This window comes from Indicator indicator, chromosome 15 (assembly GCF_027791375.1).
Source record: "Indicator indicator isolate 239-I01 chromosome 15, UM_Iind_1.1, whole genome shotgun sequence".
NCBI lineage: Eukaryota > Metazoa > Chordata > Aves > Piciformes > Indicatoridae > Indicator > Indicator indicator.
Window position 1 is genome coordinate 5,573,021 of NC_072024.1, and position 24,800 is coordinate 5,597,820.

Below are 24,800 nucleotides of genomic sequence, written 5' to 3' on the forward strand. Positions count from 1 at the left end.
CATCCCATTGATCCAGCCTGTCCAGATATTTCCACAGAGCCTTCCTGCCCTCAAGCAGACAAACACTGCCACCCAATTTAGCGTCATCTGAAGATTTCCCTTCTCCACGCCAAACAGCCCCAACTTTCGCAGCCTGACCTCACAGCAGAGGAATCCCAGCCCTCAGATCACTTTTGTGGCCTCCTCTGGACTTGAGCTTTCCCTTCTCCAGGCCAAACAACCCCATCTTTCCCAGCCTGACCTCACAGCAGAGGAATCCCAGCCCTCAGATCACTTTTGTGGCCTCCTCTGGACTTGTCACAAAAGACCCTCCTCCTGATGTCAAACTTCATTGCTCTCACGGCAGAAGGGTTCAACAAGCCCAACTAAAAGCTGTGCCCCCACCTTTCTTATTGGTCCCTTGAAGTCCTGAAAGGCCACCAGGTCTCCCTGGAGCTTTCTCTTTTCCAGGTTGAACAACCCCAACTCTCTCAGCCTGAGCTCACAGCAGAAGAGCTCAACAGGACCTGCTGCAAAGTCTGTCCCCATCTTCCTTAGAGGCTGCTCGTAAAGGCATCACAGGCTCCTGCTTTTCCATTAAAACCTTTTATTCGTTCTCACACCATTCCCCCACACCGGTTGAACTCAAACCTCAGGCCGCTTCCCCACACCGCCTGAACCCGAACCTGAACCTGAACGTGAACCCGAACCCTAAACCAGGCCTCTGTCCCCACAGGCCCCCTCCAGCCCCGGCGAGCTGCCAGGCGCGGGCCTAAGGCGGGCCGGGGAAACGCCCTCAGCCCGCCGCCCGCCTTCCGCCGCCTACCCCGCCCAGCCGCGGCTCCGCCCCGGAACCGGCTCCACCAGCCAATGGCGTGACGCCGAGCGGGGGGCGTGGCCGCCCCGCCGCCGCTGCCGCCGCCGCCCGCGGCCGCCGCCGAAGGGAGCCGCCATGGGACAAAAGCCGCGTTGAGGAGCGCGGCCTCCAGCGCCCAGGCCGCGCCCGCCGCCGCTCGCTGCCCGCAGCGCCATGGCGGCCCTGAGTCTTTAGGCCCTGCCCAGCAGCGCTTTCCCCATCCCCTGTCCCTCCTTTACCTCCCCGCCGCTATGCCGAGCGGCACCGCCGCGGCGGCCGAAACCGCCGCTGAGCCGCCGCGACTCCCTCCCGTTTCCCACCCCCCGCCGCCGTTGCTGTTACTCCAACAGCGTCTCGCGGGTCTCGGCCTGCGCGACCACGGACTGCCCGGAGGGATGAGGATGGCCCGGCGGCGGCAGGAGGGCTTGGCTCCGCCGCCGGACCCCGCCGGAAAGCCGGGGCCTGGCGGGGCGGTGGTGGAGGAGGAGGAGGAGGAGGAGGAGGAGGAAGAGGAGGAGGAGGAGGAAGCGGCGACGGGGGACGAGGGAGACCTGGAGCTGGAGGAGGAGCTGCTGGCGGGGGAGGACGACGACGAGGAGGAGGAGGAGGAGGACCCGGCCGCGCTGCTGCTGCTCTCCTCGTCCTCCTCGCCTTCCCAGCCGCTCCCATTGCTACCGGCGCTGGGCTCTGTCCTGCTCTCGCCCTCCTTCGATGGGAAGGAGGCGGCGGCGGCGGCGGGAGCGCTCTGCGGCGCGGACGATCCTCAGGGCATGATGGCGGCGATGCTGTCCCACGCCTACGGCGGCGGCGGAGGCCTGGGCGGCGGCGGAGGGGCAGCGGGCCTGAACGGCGAGCAGGCGGCGCTGCTCCGCCGAAAGAGTGTCAACACCACCGAGTGCGTGCCCGTGCCCAGCTCCGAGCATGTCGCCGAGATCGTGGGCCGTCAGGGTGAGTGGGGGGACCAGGAAGACAGAACAGGGCACTCCCAGTCCCCAGGCTGGGGTGGGGGTGGCCTGGCCTGGGCCTGCTGCCCTTCCCCTGGGGTCTGGGGCAAGCCTCTCCCCGTGTCCCTCCTGGGTGGGCCCCGGGGAGTTTCCTGTCGCCTCCGCAGGAGCTTTGTGGACCCTGGGGTCTACCTCAGACCCATGGGGGACAGAGTGCCTGGAAAAGGCAAGAGGAGGAGAGTGAGAGCTGAGCGAGCTCTGGCCTTTGTTTATTGTTAATTCAGGCTATAAAAGGTCTTCGGTTTGGGCAGTGTGTAGCTTGACCATGTGCAGGTAGGTGGTTGGTGCAGGCTTTGGTGTTGGCTGGCACTCAGCTTGTGGTCTTTAGTAAGAAGCAGCGTTTCACATACCGTGGCAACTTAGACCGTGTAAGGGACTTGAACTTGGACTTTCAGAGCAGGCTGCGGGGCCGGTTCAGTTCCTCTGGCTTTCCACAGCGCTCACCGAAGACAAAGTGGACCTGAGGAGCCAGCGAGGTGGAGAAAGGAGCCACGTGCAGCCCTCGGAAGGCCCCAGAGCCCTTTCTCTTTCCGCTGGGGCTGTGGCTTCCTGTTGATCACCATTGCTGTGCCCCATGGGGTGTCTCTTGACGCCGTTAGGATAAGGTCATATCGGTGATGTCACGGCCAGCGGTTAGCCTTTTCATGTGGTCTGATGGGAGCGGGGCTTTGGAGGAGTGAGAAGGATGACTGTTCCTCACCAGCTTCCTGGCAGCCAACCTAATTTTGAAAGCACTTTTTTTATTTTTGTAAATATCAAGAGAAGCTCTGAGCCGTGTCAGGTGTGGGTGTGGAAGTGCAGACAATGAAGTTGCTGCTCTCTTTCTTCCTCTTGTTCCCCTTTCTTTGCCTGGCAGGGTTTGGGGGTGGTGTGTCTCGTTTGCTGATCAGCTCTGATAGTGAGCAGTTATGCTGTCTGGTCTCTCGGCATCAATGTGGCTTTTGTTTCCTTTTTTTTTTTTTTTTCCTCCTTCTCTTGAGAATGGAAATGGTGGGAAAAAAAAATTTTAAAATATCAAGTCTAAGCTGATGTGGTGCTACAGAAATAACCCATCGAGCACTGATACTTGAGCAGCCTTTTGTTTGCTCTCCCTACTTTTTAATGTAGTTTTTTTTTAGCAGGCAAGGGTAGGGTGGATTTTTTTTTTCCTGGGTGTGTCAAAGGAGAACCAAAGGCCGTGCTGTGAAAATTGACAGGTAGCGTCTTCTGATGCACACACGAATCAGTTCTCTTCCAGCAGAAAATATCTGCTTTCCACAAAACAATGTCTGATTCTCCTAAGATTTTGCTCGTGTGTCATTTGAGATGGCAGAGAGTGGGGAGGGGAGGGAAGGAATGGAAAACAGAACTGAAAATGGTTATTGCTATGTCCTCTGAAAGAGAAATACATTTATTCTCCACCAGACCAGGATTGTTCTCTGTAGTGTATTTTTCAGGACTTTGAGTCACTTTAAAACAAGATAATGGAGTTTGCATAAGAATGGGATGGTTGTTCCTGAGGAGATCATCTTCTGCTTTTTATTCCTCATCTGTTGCCACACTTTTTGGTGTGTGATAAAATGTTGAGCCTCAGTGGGGAGGGATTGTAGCATGAAAAGAATTAAGGCTACAGAAGAAGAAGGAGCAGGAGGGGAGAAGGGAGAGCTGGGGAAAAAAATTGTTACCAAGTATACTTGCCTGAAAGCTCTGTTGTGAGGGGGCCCTTCAGAGTTCTCATTCAAGGGAGACTTAGGCTTAGAGAACAACTTATGTAAGTTGCATTAGTTCCACTAAATATTTTTGAAGTTTCTTAGAAATCCCCGTTCCTTGCATCTCCTTTTATGGCCCAGAGCTGTGCCAGCTCACTGCATGGGCTCCCTCATCCACCTGCTTTGCCTCTCTCTCTGCTCTAGTGCAGCTCAGCCTGCCTCCAGCAAGGCTGGCTGGAGCTGCATCCTTCACTGGTAGTTCTGCTCTCTTTCAAAACAAATCACAGAGTCCTTAAGGTTGGAAAAGACCTCCAAGATCATCACCTTCTACTGTATTTTCTTCCTCAACGCATCACAACCAGCTGGTTGAACAGCTTAGGTTTTATGCCAGACTCCTCTGTGCTGTAATGCTTTAATATCTAATTATGCAATTGGCATGTTGCTTCAGCAGGATTTGCACGAAGATTAAGTTTGTATCCCTTTCTCTCCCTGTCTTCTTGAGGTATAAAGAGAACTTGAAGTGTCTGCAGCCCCCAAAACTGCAGCTCTGAATGCTGGGCTTTGATGGAGGCCTCACTGCTGTGTCTTGAAAGTGTGTTCAAGTCTTCACCTCCTAACTGAAAAAAAACAAAACAAAAAAAAAGAAATAAGTGTAACTGGAATTCCATAGTGCTATTTATCCAAATTGAATCTTTTGGTTTGCACAGAGGGAGAGAACTTCCAGAAGCTGTTTGTCAAACTGAAGGAGCTCCTGATTCCTGAGAGGGCTGTAAACAAGAAAAAAGAAAAAAAGAAACCTGTGGCACTTGAATTTAACTTGTTTTTTGGTTTTGTCTTTTTTTTCCAATTATCTGCAAGTTTCAGAAATAGAGCACTTGAGGCAGCAAAGTGGTGCTCCCACAGCTCTGCTCCAGGTCACTGTGTCCCACATGGGTAGCTGGACTTTGTGGCTGTGCACAGATGTAGGATGTCACAGCTGTGGAAGGTGCAGAGCACCTGAGATGTATACCCGGGGGTTGGGTGATGGGGGGCACTGGTGGCTGCTGTGGGTTACTGTGGACATGAGTTGGATTCCTTGCTGGAAAAGGCTGATGAGATTTAGTGAATTAAAGATATTCCTTTAATAGGAAAAAAATACAGTATATCTGAAACCTGGCAGGAGTTTTGTGCCTATTTTTAGTTTTGGGTTGTTTGTTTTTGTTGTTTGTTTTTTTTTTTTAAATCAGATCTTCTCAGCCTTTTCTTACTCCCCTTGCCCTCTTCCTCTCCCCACTCCCCCAAAGGAAAAAATGAAGCTGATAGACACTGGTTGGGGTAGTGTAATAGAATTCTTTGAAGTGGAAGAATCTCTTCAGGTGAAGCACAAAGGAAAAGATATTTGTATCCTCTTATTCTTGTTAAGGCATGCGACTGGGAGCCAGGAAAACTAGATTCCATTCATGGCATTGTGAATCTGAACTAGCTGCTGATGATCCAGCCTTCAGGGAGTTGGCCAGTTGTCCTGCTGATCAGGAAAGTGTCTTCCTTGGCTGTCAGCAGCTAAAAGCCCTCTCTGCCTCAGTTTTAAAGAAATCAGGGTGGAGAGAAAAGTACTCTTGAGAAGTAGGAGGCGAGGAAGGCTGCACTGCCAAGGAGGTGACCTTGTTTGCCTGAGAAAAGCTGGCATAGGGTGTGTACCCAAAATTATGTAAGCCTGGATCCAGACTTAAAAAAATAACAAACTTCTGGAGATCTGACTTGGAAGAGTTTGGGTTTACTCTCTACATCATGTGAAGGACTTGGAAAAGTCTGCTGTGGATCACTTGAAAATTGTTTCCCATACATGAAGTTGGTGATGTTGATCTTTTGTTGATTTTTTTTTTTTTTCCCCCTGTGGCAATCCTGACATGCTCTGGTGGGGGGATTTAGAGAGAGGCTTGACAAGTTTAACTGGAGTTTTCAGTGCCCTCTGCTACTTACTTTACACTAAAAAAAGATATTTTTAAACACTAAAAGGTGTCTTGAATGATGTTAAAAGGGGTGGTGTCTGAAGACATGAATAGGAAACCTGAAAGATGCTTGAAGTGACAAGTGCTGTACTGTAGAGAAATGCTTCATCCCTGAGTGTGTTGAGAGCTACAGAGGTGCTGAGGGGCCTAGAACATCTCTGTGAGGAGCAAAGGCTGAGAGCCTGGAGAAGAGCAGCCCCAGAGGGGGTCTGAGCAATGCTCAGCGAGAGATAAAAGACCTGTGGAGGGCAAGAGGCTGCAGCCAGACTCCTTTCAGTGGTGCCCAACAGCAAGCACATACTGGCACCCTGCAGGTTCTACCTGAACAGGAGGAGAAACTTCTTTGTTGTGAGGGTGCTGGAGGGCTGGGGCAGGCTGCCCAGAGAGGTTGTGAAGTCTCCTTCCCTGGAGAGTTTCCAGCTTCCACTGGCCATTGTGTTGCTGGGCAAGCTGCTGGGGGTGCTCTGCTTTAGCAGGGAGCTTGGGCTGGATGATCTACAGAGGTCCTTTCCAACCCCCTCCCATGCTGGGATTGTGTATTAACTGTCTTCAGATGATTGTTGCAATCTATTTGCCAGTGCATTCCAGCATTGTGACTGTCCAAGTAACGTGATTTTCCAAGTGTTTTTACCCTTGATGAAGCTGACAGTAGTATTTTTTTTTTTTTCTCCCCCAAGACCTCAGCTACTAAACTTTGAAGGCTTCAGTGAGAATAGTTCACATGATGGCTGCAGGACTTGAAGCAGGCAGGGCAGTCTCCAAACCCCCAGCTGAGTGAGAGGAGGAGGAATTATATCATCCCATTTCACCGATTAAATCAATAATGACAAATCTGCTTTGCATAAGAGGGCCTTGCCGCTTCACTAGGAGTTTTTAATGCATATTTAATGATGCTAGGCTTGTTGCTCTGTGCTTTTGAATCTGGGCTCTTGAGCAAAATACTTAGCTTAAAATAGTCCTGTAACTCCAAACAAAAAGGAGTCATTCTGGTGAGTTGGTAGCTGATAACTACCTAGGCTAAGTGAACAAGACAGATACACACTCCTGGGGAGTGGAAAGAGCACTGGAGCAATCCTGGAGCAAGTGCTTGTGTTAGCTGAGTGCAGTACACAGGTGTCCTTTGGTGGGATAGCAACAGTCCTGTCAGGAAGAGCTGTGTCTGGGTTTGTGTTTGGTGATAATAATGTCACTGAGTTACTGATCATACTTGCAGGATTATCTTAAAGGTCTCTTCCAGTCTAACCAAGTCCAGCCATTAACCTAACACTAACCAGCTGCTGCTAAACCAGGTCACTCAGCACCACATCTACGTGGCTTTGAAATCCCTCCAGGGATGGGGGCTCCACTGCTGACCTGGGCAGCCGGGGCCAGGCCTTGACAACCCTCAGAGGGAAGAAATTTTTCCTCAGGTCCAACCTAAACCTGCCCTGGCACAACCTGAGGCCATTTCCTCTTGTCCTGTTTCTTGCTCCTTGGGAGAAGAGACCAATCCCCAGATGGCTCTTAAGGGGTTGTAGAGAGCAGTGAGGTCTCCCCTCAGTGTCCTTTTCTCCAGGCTGGACCCTGCCCAGGTCCCTCAGCTGCTCCTCCCCAGCCCTGTTCTCCAGACCCTTCCCCAGCTTCACTGCCCTTACTTCCATAGTACACCTTGACTGGCTGTTGATTGCTGATCCCTAAGAAGTCATCACTACAGTCTGATTTGCATATTGCTTATTTAAAATGGGATTAAGATGTCCACTCTGAAGAGTGAAGTTTAATTTGCACGAATGAAAGTCATCAGATCCCTCCTGTGTCAGCTGGCAACACACAGACCACCAGTTCAGCTAACTCACTTTGAGGGGAAAGCTGACAAGGCAGTCACACTTCAGGTATTATTTTTGCTTGGTTTTTAAATGCTGGGATCTAAAGACTTGAAAGAAAAGTGGAGCTCTTTGCTGAAAATCCAGGATGAAAGCTGTTTCCCTGAGAAGCTGCAGTCTTGTCTGTGTGAGAGCCTCCAACTGCAGGGACTCAAACACGTGAGCCTGGCACAGGCTGCTGAAGTTTCAGGGGCCTGTCTCTCTGGTACTGTGGAGCAAACATCATTTATTTTCCAGTTCTGCTGTTTGTCATTTGTGCTATGCAAAGTTGCAAAGTGTGTCAGGAGGGTGCAAGCTCTCCAGCTGGGATCATAAATCCTGGGATCATAAACGTGGCTCTGGTCTGGCTTGGTTGGGTGGGAAGCGCACTCAAGAGGTTTTCATATCCTGATTAATCTGCTTCTGAGCTGCTTTGTGGCATGAAAAAAAAAGGGTGCTGAAATGTTGTTTTTATTTTTTTTTTTTTTTAAAGCTCTTAAAGTCATGAGATATCCTGTGTTTCACTCAGCCCCTGCTGCCCTCTTCGAGTAGACTGTGCACTGCATTTCTGGAAAAAAACTGTTCTAAACAAAGTGTTGGATATCTCAGAGGTCTTAAATTTGGTTTTGATGCAATACCTCCACCCCACAGGGCTGGTTCCTCATTGCAGGCAAAAAAGAAAGCTGTAGCAGGGATAGGGTTGCAAACTTGCTGTAACAAAATAAAAAGAAAGCAGCTGAGCACTGGGACGTTTTTATGTAATCAAAAGGAAAGGCAGGAAATCTCTAAATCAAGGGTTTGTTACCCTTTAAGAAGATAGTGATAGGGAATGGATTTGAAGCTTGAGGAGGGCAGATTGAGACTGGAGATTAGGAAGAAATTCTTGACAGTGAGGGTGGTGAGACACTGGAACAGGTTGCCCAAGGAGGCTATGGATGCCTCTTCCCTGGAGGTGTTCAAGGCGAGGCTGGATGAGGCCCTGAGCAACCTGGGCTGGTGGGAGGTGTCCCTGCCCATGGCAGGGGGGTTGGAGTCTTGAAGGTGTCTTCTAACCCAAACCATTCTGTAAACCTGAGTGTTGTCTGTTTTGTGCTCTGTCAGGTCTTGCTCTAAGTTCATGAGATCTTGCTGAGCTCAGTTTCCTTCACTGGGGTTGGTGAGAATCAGTTACTCACAGCTGCTCCTTTGAGAACAGACATAACACTATCTGTTCCTTCTCTACCTTCTAGTTCATTTTACATTTGACAGCATACTTATTGAAGTGTGTGAAAACACAGCTCCAGCAGCATTTTTGACCTGGAGATTTTGGCATAGGTGGAGATTTGCATCATGGTTGGTTTTCTTCTGGATTTTGTTTTGTTCTGCTGATTTGCTTTTTCTGTCCATCCTGACACTCTGCATAACACGTTGAGTGGTGGTCCCTTTTAATATCCTCCTTGTGCAGGGTCAGGCTTCCCAACACTGTTGCTCATTCACTAGATCAGTGCTCTTAATGAAAACAGCTTTGTTTTCTTTCCTGTAGCTATTGCTTGTTAGACATATTCCTTCTCTTAACTCTTGCTTTTCTACAACTCTTTCTAATTTTGCTCAGCAGCTGCTCCCTTGGTCCCAGTGCCTGCAGTAATGTGAGTAATTAATATTACAAGTTGCTGCCCTCTGGCTCTTTTGCTGCCTGTAACTTGTTTACTGAGCTGCCATCTGTCTTGGGAATTGGAGCATTCCTCTGCCTATGATGTGATTGATTGTCTCAGCCTGACATCCAGAAGGAAGCCGTGTGCAGGCTGACTACTTCATTCTCTGCTGGGCTGGTATATAAATCGATTGATAAATGGGTACATACCTAAGAAATCTTTAATAAAGAGTTCATACACAGTTCTTGAACCAGGGCTTTTGTGTTCCAGAAGAGGGAAGTGTCTGCAGCAGCTTGTGAGCAGCCTTCCCCTTAGTGTCATCTCACAGAATTTGTGCTCCTCTCTTTTCCCACCCATCAGCTTGGCAGCAGTAGGGCCAAAGTCCTGTTCCCTGTGGCCTGGCACAGCTGAGTGGTTGCCCATGGGTTCCCCTTGGCTTTTGGTTTAAGTACTTGAGACTGGATAGGAGGAGGAGATTCTGTACACTGAGTATAGTGAGACTGGCCCAGGTTGCCCAGCAAGGTGGTAAATGCCCCCTCCATTGGACTGGGAGTAACAGGAGACCCATGAAACTTGACAGAGGAGGGTTTTGTGACATTCCATCAGAGAAGGGCCAGAGAGGGCCACAGCAATGCTGGCAGGGCTGGAAGGGCTCTGCTGGGAGGCTCCAGGCTGAGAGAGTTGGGCTTGGGCAGCCTGCAGAAGAGAAGGCTCCAGGGAGACCTTCTGGTGGCCTTGCAGAACTGAAGGCGGGGACTGTAGGAAAGATGGTGACAGACCTTCCCTCAGGGCCTGTTGTGACTGGACAAGGGGTGATGGTTTGAACTGAAAGAGGGAGATTGAGAGTGGAAAGAAGGAAGAAATGTTTGAGAGTGAGGGTAGTGAGAGCCTGTCCCAGGCTGCCCAGAGAGGTGGGAGATGTCCCATCCCTGGCAGCATTCCAGGTGAGGTTGGTTGGGGTTGTGAGCAACCTGCTCTAGATGCTGCTGACTGTAAGGGGGTTGCACTAAGGGGTCTTTCAAGGTCCCTTCCAACCCAAACTATTCTATGATTGCAGGTTCTCCTCCTTCCTGGTACGTTGACAAGCCCAAGCTCATGTTGCCCCAGCTTCCGATGCACTGAAGCTTGAAGCAGTGGTCTGGAAAGTCTCTCATCTAAAACCCCTTCTGCAGTAGTTCCAGCTGGGTGATGACTACTAGGAAAGCCACATATCATTGTATCATAGGTCCCTGTAACAGTACAAGCAAAGTAAGTGGTCAGCTGTTCCTCAGACTGCTGAGCCTGGTGGAGTTAGATTGGGAGCAGGCTCAGGTCACCCTGTGTGAGTCAGAGTGAAATGTTCCACAGGCAGGCACAGGACTTTGGTAACTGCCACGTGCCTGCAAGCCTCTGATTGTGGTAGTAAGCTGCTGAGGGTTCAAGAGGCAGAGAGAAATATCTTTGGTGTAAAACACTTAATTCTTATGTTTTCTTGAAAGACCTGTGTCATCTTTCCTTCTCTGACAGGGTGGCTGTCAGCTGGGCTTTCCTTTCCCTGCCCTCCTCTCTGATTTGGCTGCCTGCTGGGGTGGTGTTACACCTGGAAATGCAAGGTGGTTATTAACCATGTGAGCTGCAGTCATTGTCTGAAGCCATTAACACAGCCAGGCTCCAGGGCACAGAGCCAGCACAGGTGAGCAGAGTCAAACCCAGCTGGCTACTGGTCCTTAGTGGTGTACCCCAGGGGTACTGGGACTAGTCCTCTTTAATATCTTTATCAATGATCTGGATGAGGAGATAAGAGCACCCTCAGTGAGTTTGCAAACAACATCAGGTTGGATGGGAGTGTTGATCTGCTTTAGGGTAGGGAGGCTCTGCAGAGGGATCAGGGCAGGCTGGATGCATGAACCAAGGACAGTAGGATGAGGCCAGGGGCTGGGTCCTGTACTTGGGTCACAACAACCCTGTGAATGCTCCCAGTTTGGGGCAGAGTGGCTGGAAACTGCCCAGCAGAAAAGGCACTGAGGGTGTTGGTCAGCAGTGGCTGAAGATGAGCCCAGGAGTGTTCAGATGGCCAAGGAGGCCACCAGCTCCTTGCGGTTTACAACTCCCTGAAAGGAGGTTGGAGCCGAGTGGGTATTGGTCTCTTCCTCCAGGTGACAAGCTACAGGATGAGAGGAGATGGCCTAAGGTTGTGCCAGGGGAGGTTTAGGTTGCACATGAGGAACAATTTCTTTACTGAGGTGGTTTGGAAATCGTAGTGGTCAGGGCCTGTCCCAGGCTGCCCAGGGCAGTGGTGGAGGCCCCATCCCTGGAGGGCTTTCCAAGCTGTGTAGCTGTGGTGCTGAGAGACATGGTCCAGTGGTGGACTTGACAGTGCAGAATTAATGGTTGAACCTGGTGATCTTAAACCAACCAAAAGGATTCTGTGATTGAAGCATTTAACCTGCTCTCTTCTTCAGGGTCTGTCATCTGTTTCCAAACCTGCTGTGAGGCTGAGCTCCAATCTGAGCTGCCAGCTGCACCCATCTCTTGACATACCCGTTTCTGTTAGCTCCGTGGCAGGTATCCTCTCTGGCTGTCACACAGGAGCCCTTATCCTGCTGTCTAATTAACCCAATTACCTGTGCTAACACTAACAGGGAGCTGTTAAAGCTGTTGGTGGTTGGTCTAGCCCTGTCTTCAGGATGGCTGCTGTGCCACAGTGGTGAGGTGTCTCTCAGCTTACCCCTGGGATAGGTGCCTAGAAACAAATGAAAGCTTGCTTTCCACAAAGTCCAGTTCTGGAGCCCCTCTTAGAAGAAGGATCTGGAGGGGCTGGAAGGTGTCCAGGGAAGGGCCACGAGGATGAGCAGAGGGCTGGAGCTGCTCTGCTCTGGAGACAGACTGAGAGAGTTGGGGTTGTGCAGGCTGGAGAGGAGAAGGCTCTGAGGAGACATTCTGGTGGCCTTCCAGGATCTGAAGGAAGCTACAAGAAAGCTGGGGAGGGAGTTTTTAGGATATTAGGTAGTGATAGGACTGGGAGGACTGGAGCAAAGCTACAAGTGGGTAGATTCAGATTGGATGTTAGGAAGAAATTCTTCCCCCTGAGGGTGGTGAGAGACTGGCAGAGGTTGCCCAGGGAGGTGGTGGAAGCCTCATCCCTGGAGGGTTTTGCAGCCAGGCTGGAGGTGGCTGTGAGCAACCTGCTGTAGTGTGAGGTGTCCCTGCCCATGGCAGGGGGGTTGGGACTGGCTGAGCCTTGAGGTCCCTTCCAACCCTGACAATTCTGATTCTATGACAATTACTACCTCCAAGTGTGGGCTCTCTCTTAAAAAGTATTTTAAAATTGGAGTTGCAAGCAATATTTTTACAGCCTTCCTTCCTAAAATCAAAATGGTTTGGGGGGGTTGTGAGTGGGGAGTGTGTGATAAATAGCTGCCTGAGGACATTGATCTGGGGTTTTGTGCAGGTCAGCACCTCCTGCAAGTGCAGGGCAGTGACTTCATTCATCTTTCTTGGATCAACCTGACTGCATTTGACAGCCAGTTGGAGGAAAAAAAAAAAAAGGAATTGTCAGGAGTTGAAATTTCCCAGCCCATGAGCTGAGGTGTGAGCTGAGTTAATTGATCTTAGGTGTAAGGTGATAGTAACCAGAGTCAGTCTATCAGCTCAGGTAGTATTTCATAGGACTTTAATAACCCAATGAGGTACAAAAAAAAAAAAATGCTCTGCTCTTGATTTTTCGTGCTTAAGGAGGTATAAGCATTAAACCAGTTCAGAATAGGATTTTGCTGCCTGAAATGTCCCTGTGCTGTTGGGCTCCCTCCAGTGAGGCTCTGCAAATGCTTCATTTCCTTTGCTGCAGTTCTTGCTTGCCACTGTGAAGTCTGTGACGACCTAGCCATGCGTTCAGGGTTGTGCCAGCGTAACAGGCTCTACCTTTACAGCTGTGCCCACACACCACAGTGGAAGGCTCACAGAAAGCAAGCCCCTGTGCAGATCACCTGCCGTGCTGTGCCAGCCCCTGAGGGTCTGCAAGGATTTCTCAGACTCTGCCCTTACTTTCTAGGTGAGGATTTAGCCGTGGCTCTACTAGCAGCACACAGGGTTATGGCAATAACTGTTCTGTGGCCTCCTTACTTGGTATCAGCATGACAAAAATGAGTGGTCAGAGGACTAAAGACTGCAACACAGTATTGCCTTTCATCAGATAACACCAAAGCTGCTGAAAAAATATATTCCTGAGAACTGTGGTTTTCACTTTCCTGCAGACAACCTGTGGAGACCAATCTGAGGTCTCTACTTTGCCCATGGTTGCCCTGAGGCCAACCTGGAGTATGCCAGGTTTGGTTGGGGCTGCTCATCAGCCCTGCCAAGAGATGACTTAGTGGGAGTTCAGCTTCACCCTGCTTGCTGCCCTCACAGCCCAGGCAGTGCTGCTACCTTCCAGTGGGATTTTTGCCTCTGAATAGCTGCAGAAGGTTCTCAGCCTTGATCCTCGTAGTAGGGAAGGAGAACAAACTGGTATTGTTTTGTAGATACCAGAATAAACTGGTATATTCCTGGGCTGATCCCCAGCAGTGTGGGCAGCAGGGGCAGGGAGGGGATTCTGCCCCTCTGCTGTGCTCTGCTGAGACCCCCCCTGCAGTGCTGGGGCAGCTCTGGAGTGCTCAGCACAGCACAGACAGGGAGCTGGTGGAGCAGGGCCAGAGGAGGCCACAGCAATGCTGGCAGGGCTGGAAGGGCTCTGCTGGGAGGCTCCAGGCTGAGAGAGTTGGGCTTGGGCAGCCTGCAGAAGAGAAGGCTCCAGAGAGACCTTCTGGTGGCTTTTCAGTGTTTCAAGAAAGCTGGGGACAGAGTTTTGGGCAGGGTCTGTTGTGACAGGCCAAGGGGTGATGGTTTGAACTGCAAGAGGGAGATTGGGAATAGAGAAAAGGAAGAAATGTTTGACCCTGAGGATGGTGAGAGCCTGTCCCAGGCTGCCCAGAGAGGTTGTAGATGTCCCATCCCTGGCAGCAGTGCAGGTGAGGTTGTTTGTAGCTGTGAGCAACCTGCTCTAACTGCAGATGTCTCACTGCATTTTTACCACCATAAATTCCAGGGTTCTATTTAGATACACTTCCCCCCCCCCCCCCCCCCAGGATGTTTTTTTCCTTTTCCCCAAAGCCCAGTGCACCTGGAGAGGCAAGGTTAAGCAGACAAGGTGGTAAGGAGGTTTGGGTCCCTGTGCCTGCCTGAAGCCCTAACAGTTGGCAGGAGCATGGGTCCCTCTGCTGTGATAAGGCTGTGTTCTGCTAACACTGGTACTGAGAAGCATGAGGAGCTCCCTTCTGGTGGTGGAACTGTTTGGAGGAGACCATGCCACAAATGGATCCTCACCTGTGAATCAGTGCTTGCCCCATCCTCAGCAGGAGAAACAAGAGGAAGGTTTCATTTCTTGGCTGTGCAGAGGAGGGCTCTGTGGATGCTTTCTTCTGGGTTTTTTTGAGTGGTTCTTGGCTAGATGGCACCAGGGTGTTTTGCACAAGATTCCTGCTGAGAGGTCTCTTGGCTCTTCCAGCTTCTTTGGGAAATTTTGGGGTTTGTGATGAGGAGAGGTGAAAGAGTGAAGGCTGTGGTGGCCATCACTGAGTGATGGGTGAGAGCTGCAGCTGCTGTGTCTGTGAGCTCTCCCTTCAAGGAGAGCACAAATCACCTGTCTTCCCACCACCTTTTTTAAACAAGCAGCTCTCTGGCCATCTAATGATAGGGATGCCTGGAAGGGCTCTGCTGGGAGGCTCCAGGCTGAGAGAGTTGGGCTTGGGCAGCCTGCAGAAGAGAAGGCTCCAGGGAGACCTTCTGGTGGCCTGTCAGGACTTAAAGTGGGTCTCAAAGGAAGTAGTGTTTGAAAGGTAAACCATTCCTCCAGAGCTGAAGTTTCTTGGGGATTATAATGTTTGTAGTCTGTGTAAAATGTTCAGTCAAACAACCCCCTTGAGGGGGAAGAAAAAGCAGGGAGGGAGGCCGGAGGAGAATGATACAAATCATCCCTCAGGGGATGAGCACTGCCTGCGGGGCTCGGTGCGCGCCTGGCTCCTCTCCAGGGGGACAGGCAGGCAGGTGGACAACCTCTGCCCCAAGGAGAGCAGAACTAAGGGGCTCTGCTCTGTCTGTGTCAGTGTGTGCCCAGGGGTGAGTGTGCTGCTTAGAATTGTAGAGTGACAGAGTGATCTGTGCCAGAAGGGACATCCACAGCTCATCCAGTCTGACCACCCTGCACTCAGCAGGGACATCCCCAACTAGATCAGGTTGCCCACAGCCCTGTCCAGCCTCACCTTCAATATATCCAGGGATAGACTCTTAACCAACCTCCCTGGCCAACCTGTCCCAGTGTTCCACCACCCTCATAGTAAAGAATTTGTTCCTAACATCCAGTCTAAATCTGCTCTTCTCTAGTTTGAAGCCTCTAGTCCTGCCCCTTCAGGCCTTTGCAAATAGTCTCTCTCCATCCTTCTTGTAGCCCCTTCAGGTACTGGAAGGCAGGCTCCTCCAGGAGCTCCTCTCTAGGCTGAACACCCCCAGCTCCCTCAGCCTGTCCTCATAGCAGAGCTGCTCCAACCCCTGAGCATTTTCATGGCCTCCTCTGGACCTGCTCCATCAGGTCCGTGTCCTTTCTATCTTGAGGGCTCCAGACCTGCACACACAACTCCAGGTGAGGTCTCACCAGAGCAAACTAGCAGAATAACCTCCCTGGATCTGCTGGCAACACACCTTTTGATGCAGTCCAGGATATGATATGCCTTCTAGGCTGCAAGCTCACACTGCCTGCTCATGTCCAGGAATGTTCATACTCCACAAATGCCTGAAAGGAGCTTGGAGTGAGCTAGGTTTGGTCTCTTCTCCCAGTAAAAAGTGAACAGGATGAGAGGAAACAGCCTCAGGTTGCACCAGGGGAGGTTTAGGTCAGACATTAGAAGAAACTTCTTCACTGGAAGGGTTCTCAAACATTGGAATAGGCTGCCCATGGAGGTGGTTGAATCCCCATCCCTGGAGGGGTTCCCAAGAGGCAGAGATGTGGTGCTGAGGGCCATGGTCTAGCCCCAGCCTTGATAGAGTTAGAGAATGGTTGGACTGGATGATCTGAAAGGGCTTTTCCAACCAAAGCAATTGCATGGTTCTACTGCTGTGGAGTAACTTGTATTGAAAGGACTTCCAGTATCATCCCAAAACTAAAGTGACTTTGAAAGGTTTGATTGAATAGGACTTCCAGTCTTAAACTCCCCTCCTCAGGCCTTATCTCTGTACTTCCAAGTCTGGGAGACAGTGATCTGATGATTTATTGCCCCAGTGAGGGACGCTGTGGTTTGTTGGGGTTGGGGAGTGGTTTGTTTTTTTGGTTTTTTTTTTTTTTTTTTTCCTTTTGTCTTTCTGTGTTTAAGCTCAGGAGATTGAGAAACTTCTTGATTCATCCTATGGCCACATGACTTCATAGCTGGCTGACCTTGTGTCCTGGTGGATGATGGGGAGAGGGGATGGGATCAGCCGTGCTTCATATCACCACCCTGCTGGTGACTCATGGAGGAGGGTGGGGAAACCAGAGCAGCTGAGGCAAAGCAAACAGAGAGCTCATCCTGCTGGAGGAATATAATGGGCTGCTGACCTTGTGGGGTTTGAGCTGACTTGTCTGTGGTAGGGTGCTCCTAGCAGACAAAACCCACTGGGTATTGTCTGACTCATCCAGAAATGCTGGGTTTCAGATGTGGTGACTTTTTCTCTGTGAAGTTAGGGCTGAAGAAAGTCTGAGAGTTGACCTCGATGGTCTGTGGAGTCAGCTTCTCTTGGAAGCCATCTTTCTCTTGGTTAACACTCTGCTGCTGTCTCTGCAGAGGGGTTGAGGCAGCATTTGGCCTCTGCTTTCTAGGTTTGTGACTCTGCCCAGCTCGGTCTGTGCTGTTCTGCAGCCCCAGGAAAAAAAAGGGCAGGAAGCTTTTTCTTCACTTGAGTGGCTTGCAGCTGTGGCTCTGGTAGAGTGACCTCTGGGAGTTTGCAGCCAGAATGGGGCAGAAAGCTGCAGACTTCTAACTTGATCTGAGCTTCTAAAACATCAGGAAGATGTTGTTTAAAACACACCATAGGCGTTGGTAAGGCAGTTGTTGGACAAAGAAGGGCAAGGAAGCTGGTGAAGGATCTGCAGGACAGGTCTGGTGAGGAGCATCTGAGGGAACTGGGATTGTTTAGTCTGGAGAAAAACAGCCTGAGGGGAGACCTTCTCACTCTAAAAGAAGGTTGGAGCCAGGTGGGGGTTGGTCTCTTCTCCTAGTAACCAGGACAAGAGGAAGTGACCTGAGGTTGCACCAGGTGAGGTCTAGGTTGGACATTAAAAGAAAGTTCTTCACTGAAAGGGCTCTCAAACACTGGCACAGGCTCCCCAGGGAGGTGGTGGAATCCCCATCCCTGGAGGGGTTTCAGAGAGGCAGAGATGTGGTGCTGAGGGCCATGATTTAGCAGCAGCCTTGGTAGAATTAGATAACAGTTGGACTCAATGACCTTAGAGGTCATTTTCCAACCAAAATGATTCTCTGATTCTATCTGGGTGCTTCTCATACTCCTTTTTAAATGCTGCCTCTGTAATTCCTAGGAAACAGGGAGATACGGTTGGATGGAGTGGGTCAAATTAAGGTGATTTGGCTAAATTGGAGAATTGATACACATCAGAAGGCTGACTTTGTCTTTGCTGGAACATCTAAAATCAATGTGACCAGTGTGAGAACTTCAGCAGCACTGCTTTAGGGATCCCTCTTGGTTTACGTTGGAGATTAGGAAGAATTTCTTCACTGCCAGAGTGGTCAGGGATTGGCACAGGCTGCCCAGGGAGGTGGTGGAGTTTCCATCCCTGGAGGTGTTCAAGAAACCTGTGGCCATGGCACTTCAGGACATGGTTTGGTGTCCATGGTGGTCATGGGGTGAAGGTTGGACTCCATGATACTAGACATCTTTTCCAACCCAAACAGTTGTGTGATTCTATGAAATAGAGAGATAATTTGGGTAAATTGGAGAAGAATTGGTGCACGCAGGAGGCTGGCTTTGGTTTTAGGTGTTCCAGTAACGAAGGTGTGTAGGGGGTGTGTGAGAACTTCAGCCCACCTTCTCTGAGTAAGGGATGGGGAGCTGAGCAGGTGAGGAGACTGGCTTACAGGGAGAACTGGAAACAAAGAGGTGGGGGAATCAAGGCCCCTCAGCTCTACATCCCTCCTCCTTTGTGCAGACCTACCCCTGCCTCCCTCCTTCCCTTGCCAGCAGCCCTCCCGTGTGGGTTCTGGTGGAGGTAGGGCCTCGGAGAGCTTTCCTGATGAGCTGTTGAAGATAATGAACTTCCTCTCCAGCTGTCCTGGAAACAAAGGGCTGTTGTTGTGCTCAGCCTTTGTCCTTACTGGGTGCAGGAGCTGTGCAAGAAGCAGCTCTTCCTTCCCTCTATTCCAAACAACAATTTGTTGTTGTTATTAGAATAAAAACTCATCTTTGAGTGGCTGTGTAACTGTCAAACTGTTATCACTAGTGGTACCCTGGGCGGAAAAGGCTGATAAAACCTCATTTCAAGAGATTATTTCATCTGCCCAGATAGTGATGAGAGGCTTAATGAGGAAAAGCAGGAGCAAATTTCAGTCTGCAAGTGAAATAGTGCTTAAAAGGCTTCATCTGCAAGTGCTGGTTGTAGTGGTTTCAAGGTGAGGTTTGAGCAGAGTGCCACTCAGAGCAATGTGCTTCTGAATTTGGGTTAATACAAGTGAAATTCAGTGAATCTGACACAATCACTAAATGGTAGTGATTGGAAGGGGGACCTCTGGAGTCCAACCCCACCCTGCCATGGCAGGTTCACGTAGAGAATGTCACACAGAACACGTCCAGGCAGGTTTGGAGACTCTCTGGGCAGCCTGTTCCAGGGCTCCATCACCCTTAAATTAAGGAAGTTCCTCCTCATGTTCAGCTGGAACTTCCCATGTGTCAGTTTGTGCCCACTGCCCCTTTTTCTGTCCCTGGGCACCACCTAACAAAGCCTGGCCCCATCGTCCTGACACCCACCCTTGAAGTATTGATCAGCTTTGATGAGATCCCCCTCAGGCTGCTCTTCTCCAGACTCCAAAGCCCCAGTTCTCTCAGCCTTTCCAGCAAGTCCCTGTCCTCTTTGAACTGGACACAGTACTCCAGATGTGGCCTCACCAAATCATAGCAGATGGGGAGGAGACCCTCCCTTGACCTGCTGGCTGCACTCTTCTTGGTGCACCCCAGGATGCCCTCGGCTTTCTTAGCCATGAGGGCACAATGCTGGCCCATGGTAAACTTGTTCTCCACCAGCACTCCCAGGTCCTCTTCCCCTTTTTGCATGTCACAGGCCTGCTGGTGTCTCTTCATTCCACACTCCTTTTCTGGTCCTGTGGAGGGTAAAAGGTGCTTCTGGATGCCAGAATGCCTTAGGCATCTTAGGAAGGAGCTTCCTGCCACTGTGTCGTAGAATCACAGAACTGCTGCAGTTGGAAAAGCCCTTTCAGACCATCCAGTCCAGCCACTGCCTATCTCTGCCAGGGCTGGTGCTAAACCATGTCCCTCAGCACCACATCTTTGCTCTTGGAAACCCCTCCAGGGATGGGGATTCAACCTCCTCCCTGAGCAGCCTCTTCCACTGTTTGAGAACCCTTCAGTGAAGAGTTGTCTTCTAATGTCCATCTTAAACCTCTGCTGCTGGACCCTGGAGCCCATCTCCTCTTGTCCTGTCACTTGCTAACAGGGAGCAGAGCCCAACCCCCACCTGGCTCCAGCCTCCTCTTAGGGAGCTGTAGAGAGCCAGAAGGTCTCCCCTCAGCCTCCTCTTCTCCAGGCTGCACACCCCCAGCTCCCTCAGCTGCTCCTCCCCAGCCCTCTTCTCCAGACCCTTCCCCAGCTCTCTTGCCCTTCTCTGGACCTGCTCCAGCTCCTCAATGTCCTTCTGGGAGTGAGGAGCTGTGATGGTTTGAAACTGTCTTTTTAATTTTTCCTTGCAAAGTTCAGAACAGAGAAAGTGAAAGAGTATAAATAAGTCACTATTGGGTGTAAGAAAGCAAAATACTGATTGTTCTAAACACTTCCATTGGATAGATAGAAATGTTTAAGAGCTATTACCCAAAACAAAGTGGGCACTCTGCACATTCTGCGTTCGGCAGTGGGGGCAGTTGCTGGGCTGTCTGGCTGCTGTTTCTTCTTCTCTTCTGGCTGAAGATAACACACTGACCTTGGCAGCTAAGTTAACAACTTTCTGCTTAACTAACTCTGCTTCTCTGTCCAGGGGTGTCTGGGGGGAAGCTCCTGGGAGAGAGAGAGGCCCCTTTGGGAGGGTCCCCTTGGGGGGAAGCAAAGGGAGATGGGTTGTGCTTTTCTGTTGGTTGTATATATTTGTAAGTGTTGTGAATTTTGTATATTTGTACATATTCATTGCATTTCATTGTAGATTTTAGACTCTGCTTGTAAATACAGCTTTTCATTTGCTTCCAGACTGAGCTAGCCTGGTTATTGTCAGTGGGGGGGAATTTCAGCTCACACTGACACAGGAGCCCAAAGCTGAACCCAGCACTCAGGGAGTGGCCTCAGCAGTGCCCAGCCCAGGGGCACAGTCCCTGCCCTGCTCCTGCTGCCCACATCATTGCTGCTCTAGACCAGGCTGCTGGTGCCCTTCTTGCCCACCTGGGCACCCTCTGGCTCATCTCCAGCTGCTGTCACCCAGCACCCCCAGGTCCTTCACTGCTGGGCAGTTTCCATCCACTCAGCCCCAAGCCTGGAACATTGCAGGGGGTTGTTGTGACCCAAGACAGGACCCAGCACTCGGCCTTGTTGCATCTCTTAACCATTGGCCTCAGAAGTTCCATGAACTTTGTGCTTCTCTTCCAGACTGTCTTGACTTAGTTAAGGAGATAAATCCCCCCTAGGCACCTGACCTGCTCTATTTGCATGCAACAAGCTGCTTGAGCTGCTGCTTGACAGTTGAAGGAGCAGCTCCTTCATCCCAGAGGGAGGAGCAAGGTTTAAACAACGCTTGTCAATAACAGGAAGCAAAGGGGGAAGCTCTCAGTAGATCAATACCTTTATCTGTGAGCCTGCACAGACCCTTCTCTCAACTGTAAATATTTAATTTGCTCTGGGGTCACGCCTGTCAGCCAAAGGCTGCAGTGTCCGCACTGCTTAGGTGTGTATGAGGCCTTGCTCCTTGCCTTGGAGGTCACTGGAGGGGACCAAAGAGGAAAATCAAAGCCCAGAAATGCTTCTGGAGTAAGCATGGACGTGTCTGTGGGAGAGAAGAGACCCCATCCATGTTTTTTTACCATCTGGGTGCATCAAGAGAAGTGTGGCCAGCAGGGCTAGGGAGATTCTCCTCTCCCTCTGCCCTGCTGAGACCACACCTGGTGACTTGAGCAAACTGAGAGCTGGGCAGAGAGGATCCTCCTGAGCTTCAAGAAGGATGAGTGCAGAGTCCTGCAGCTGGGCAGGAAGAATAAACTGCAGCAGGACAGGTTGGGAGGGGATCTGCTGGAGAGCAGCCCCAAGGAGAAGGACCTGGGAGTGCTGGTGGGTAGCAAGTTCTGCATGGGACAGCAATGTGCCCTGGGGGGCAAGGAGGCCAAGGGGGTCCTGGGGACATGGAGAAGAGTGTGGCCAGAGATCCAGGGAGGTTCTCCTCCCCCTCTATTCCACCCAGGTGAGGCCACACCTGGAATATTGCATCCAGCTCTGGGCTCCCCAGCTCAGGAGGGACAGGGATCTGCTGGACAGAGTCCAAGGGAGGGCTCCAAGGATGCTGAAGGCACTGCAGCACTGCCTGGGGAGGAGAGGCTGAGAGCCCTGGGGCTGTGCAGTCTGCAGAGGAGAAGGCTGAGAGGGATCTGCTCAATGTCTGTCAAGAGCTGAGGGCTGGGGGGCAGAATGAAGGTGCCAGGCTCTGCTTGCTGGTGGCCAGGGATAGGACAAGGCACAGCAGGGACAAGCTGGAACCCTGGAGATTCCACCTCAAAATGAGGAGAAACTTCTTTGTTGTGAGGGTGCTGGAGGCCTGGAGCAGGCTGCCCAAAGAAGTTGTGGAGTCTGCTTCTCTGGAAGCCTTCAAGACCTATCTGGCCATGTTGCTGTGTGACCTGCCCTAGGTGCCCCTGATTTGGCAGGGGGGTTGGACTGGATGATCTCTGGAAGTACCTCCCAACCCCTACCATTTTTCAATTCTATAGCAGCTGAAGAAATCCTGGAGTCACAGGATGGTTTGAGTTGGAAGAGACGTTTAAAGCTCATCTAATTTCAACGCCCCCTGCCATGGCAGGGACACCTCCTACTTTCCCTGGGTGATGGAGACCTTAGCAGGGAGAATCACAGAAACATTCAGGTTGGAAAAGACCCTCAGGATCACCAAGTCCAACCCAGAACCCTACTCTACAAGGGTTCCCCCCTAAACCATATCCCCAAGCACCACATCCAAACCACCTTTAAACACATCCAGGGTTGGTGACTCAGCCCCCTCCCTGGGCAGCACATTCCAGTGCCTGAAAAGAGAGGGGACTGACTCAGCCACCTCAAGAAACACTGCTAAAAGAGCTTGTGGCTGTCAGTGTCAGAGGTCAGCTTGGAGAACCGTAGGTAGAAGTTGGTTGCTGCTTTGTAGGCATCAAAACATAAAATCATAGATGTGTTAGGGTTGGAAGGGACCTCAAGGCTCATCCAGTCCCAATCCCCCTGCCATGGGCAGGGACACCTCACACCACCGCAGGTTGCTCACAGCCACCTCCAGCCTGGCTGCAAAACCCTCCAGGGATGAGGCTTCCACCACCTCCCTGGGCAACCTCTGCCAGTCTCTCACCACCCGCATGGGGAAGAATTTCTTCCTAACATCCAATCTGAATCTCCCCACTTCTACTTTTGCTTCATTCCCCCCAGTTCTGTCACCCCCTGACACCCTACATAGTCCTTCCCCAGCTTTCTTGTAGTCCCCTTCAGGTACTGGAAGGCCACCAGAAGGTCTCCTCTGAGCCTTCTCTCCTCCAGACTGAACAGCCTCAACTCTCTCAGTCTGTCCTCATAGCAGAGCAGCTCCAGCCCTCTGCTCATCCTCATGGCCCTTCTCTGGACATCTGCTTGTGGTGTCACCCAGGGTGTTTGTGGAAGCTCTCAAGCAGTTCAGAATGGAAGTTTCGTTTCTCTTGAGGTCCCTTCCATCCTCTAATGCCCTGTGGCACTGTGATCTGGCTGAACCCAGGTGTCGTCTCCTCCCCACAGGTTGCAAAATCAAAGCACTAAGGGCCAAGACCAACACCTACATCAAGACCCCTGTGCGTGGAGAGGAGCCCATCTTCGTCGTCACGGGGCGGAAGGAGGACGTGGCCATGGCCAAGAGGGAAATCCTCTCTGCCGCTGAGCACTTCTCCATGATCCGAGCCTCGCGCAACAAGAACGGGGCCATGCTGGCCGGCTTGCCCTGCACCCCCAACCTGCCGGGGCAGACCACGGTCCAAGTCAGGGTGCCTTACCGCGTGGTCGGGCTGGTGGTGGGGCCCAAGGGGGCCACCATCAAGCGGATCCAGCAGCAGACCCACACCTACATCGTGACCCCCAGCAGGGACAAGGAGCCCATCTTCGAGGTGACGGGGATGCCCGAGAACGTGGACCGGGCGCGGGAGGAGATCGAGATGCACATCGCCATGCGTACCGGCAGCTACCTGGAGCTCAGCGAGGAGAACGACTTCCACCACAACGGCACCGACGTCGGCTTCGAGGCGGCCGCCCCCGCCGCCGCCTGGTTCCCCGCCAACCCCCTCCCTCCCGGCCGTGCCAGGATGGTCTCCAGCTACCGAAACGACAGCTCCAGCTCCCTGGGCAGCGGCTCCACCGACTCCTATTTCGGAAGCAATAGATTGGCCGACTTCAGCCCCACCAGTCCCTTCGGGGCGGGCGGCTTCTGGTTCGGAGAGTCGCTGCCGGCGGTGGGGGCGGAAGACTTGGGGGTCGACCCTCCTGCCTACGACTCCTTGCCCCCCGCGCCCTCCCAAACCATCTGGACCCCTTTGGAAGCTGTCAACCACCTCCCCAGCTTGGGAGGAGGCAGCGGCGGTGACCCTGCCAAGCCTCAGCAGCGAGGGAGCAGCCACCCCTCCACCCCTCGCGTCTCACCCATCTTCCTGGAAAGCTTGGATCACCCTCTGGCCAGGAGAGCCAGGAGCGACCCGCCGGGCGGGGGCGCTCACCCGGCCGGCCTCCCCATCTACATCCCTGCCTTCTCCAACGGTACCAACAGCTACTCCTCTTCCAACGGGGGCTCCACCTCCAGCTCCCCCCCGGAGTCGAGGCGGAAGCACGACTGCGTCATCTGCTTCGAGCGGGAGGTGGTCGCCGCCCTGGTGCCCTGCGGCCACAACCTCTTCTGCATGGAGTGTGCCAACAGAATCTGCCAGAAGGAGGCACCGGCCTGCCCCGTCTGCCAGACAGCTGTCACTCAGGCAATCCAAATCCACTCTTAAGTAGATAAAAGGTTATCTATAGAGTACTCCCCTGACCCCCACCGCCACCACCGAAAGGCATGGAGGACAACCCCCAGAGCGAACCTCCTCCTGAATCTTTTGGCACCTGGGATTAGGGTCGATGGAGTCGAAAGGGGTTAAAACACTACAGCCAAGGTGGTCTCTCCCTCTGGTCCGTCCAGCATAAGCTGGATGGGTTGCCTGCTGTAGCTGCTGCCTCACAGGCAAGGGGAAGCTCCCATCGACAGCAGGAGGAGGAACCAACACAAAACAACCCAACAGCCACAGCCTTGCTTTAAAAGGATCTCTCCCAAACCCAGCGTCGGGATGCCCGTGCGCCCCGGCCGTCGCCTTC

General features: G+C 51.9%; 1 protein-coding gene across 1 annotated transcript; it reads left to right on the forward strand.

Moving 5' to 3' along the window:
* The first annotated feature begins 1,086 nt into the window (after positions 1-1,086).
* On the forward strand, positions 1,087-24,445 carry MEX3C (mex-3 RNA binding family member C). The gene is made up of 3 exons (XM_054387483.1): positions 1,087-1,114; positions 1,481-1,783; positions 23,208-24,445. The coding sequence occupies exons 1-3, from the start codon at positions 1,087-1,089 to the stop codon at positions 24,443-24,445; spliced, it is 1,569 nt and encodes a 522-aa protein (XP_054243458.1).
* Positions 24,446-24,800: the final 355 nt, after the last annotated feature.

What these genes read in the sequence shown, in the direction of transcription:
- MEX3C (XM_054387483.1), top strand. Translation starts at nt 1,087, where the DNA reads ATGCCGAGCGGCACCGCCGCGGCGGCCG. An exon ending in CGGCACCGCCGCGGCGGCCG is followed by an intron (nt 1,115 to 1,480) that starts AAACCGCCGCTG and finishes TCTCCTCGTCCT; the next exon opens with CCTCGCCTTCCCAGCCGCTC. An exon ending in CGAGATCGTGGGCCGTCAGG is followed by an intron (nt 1,784 to 23,207) that starts GTGAGTGGGGGG and finishes TCCTCCCCACAG; the next exon opens with GTTGCAAAATCAAAGCACTA.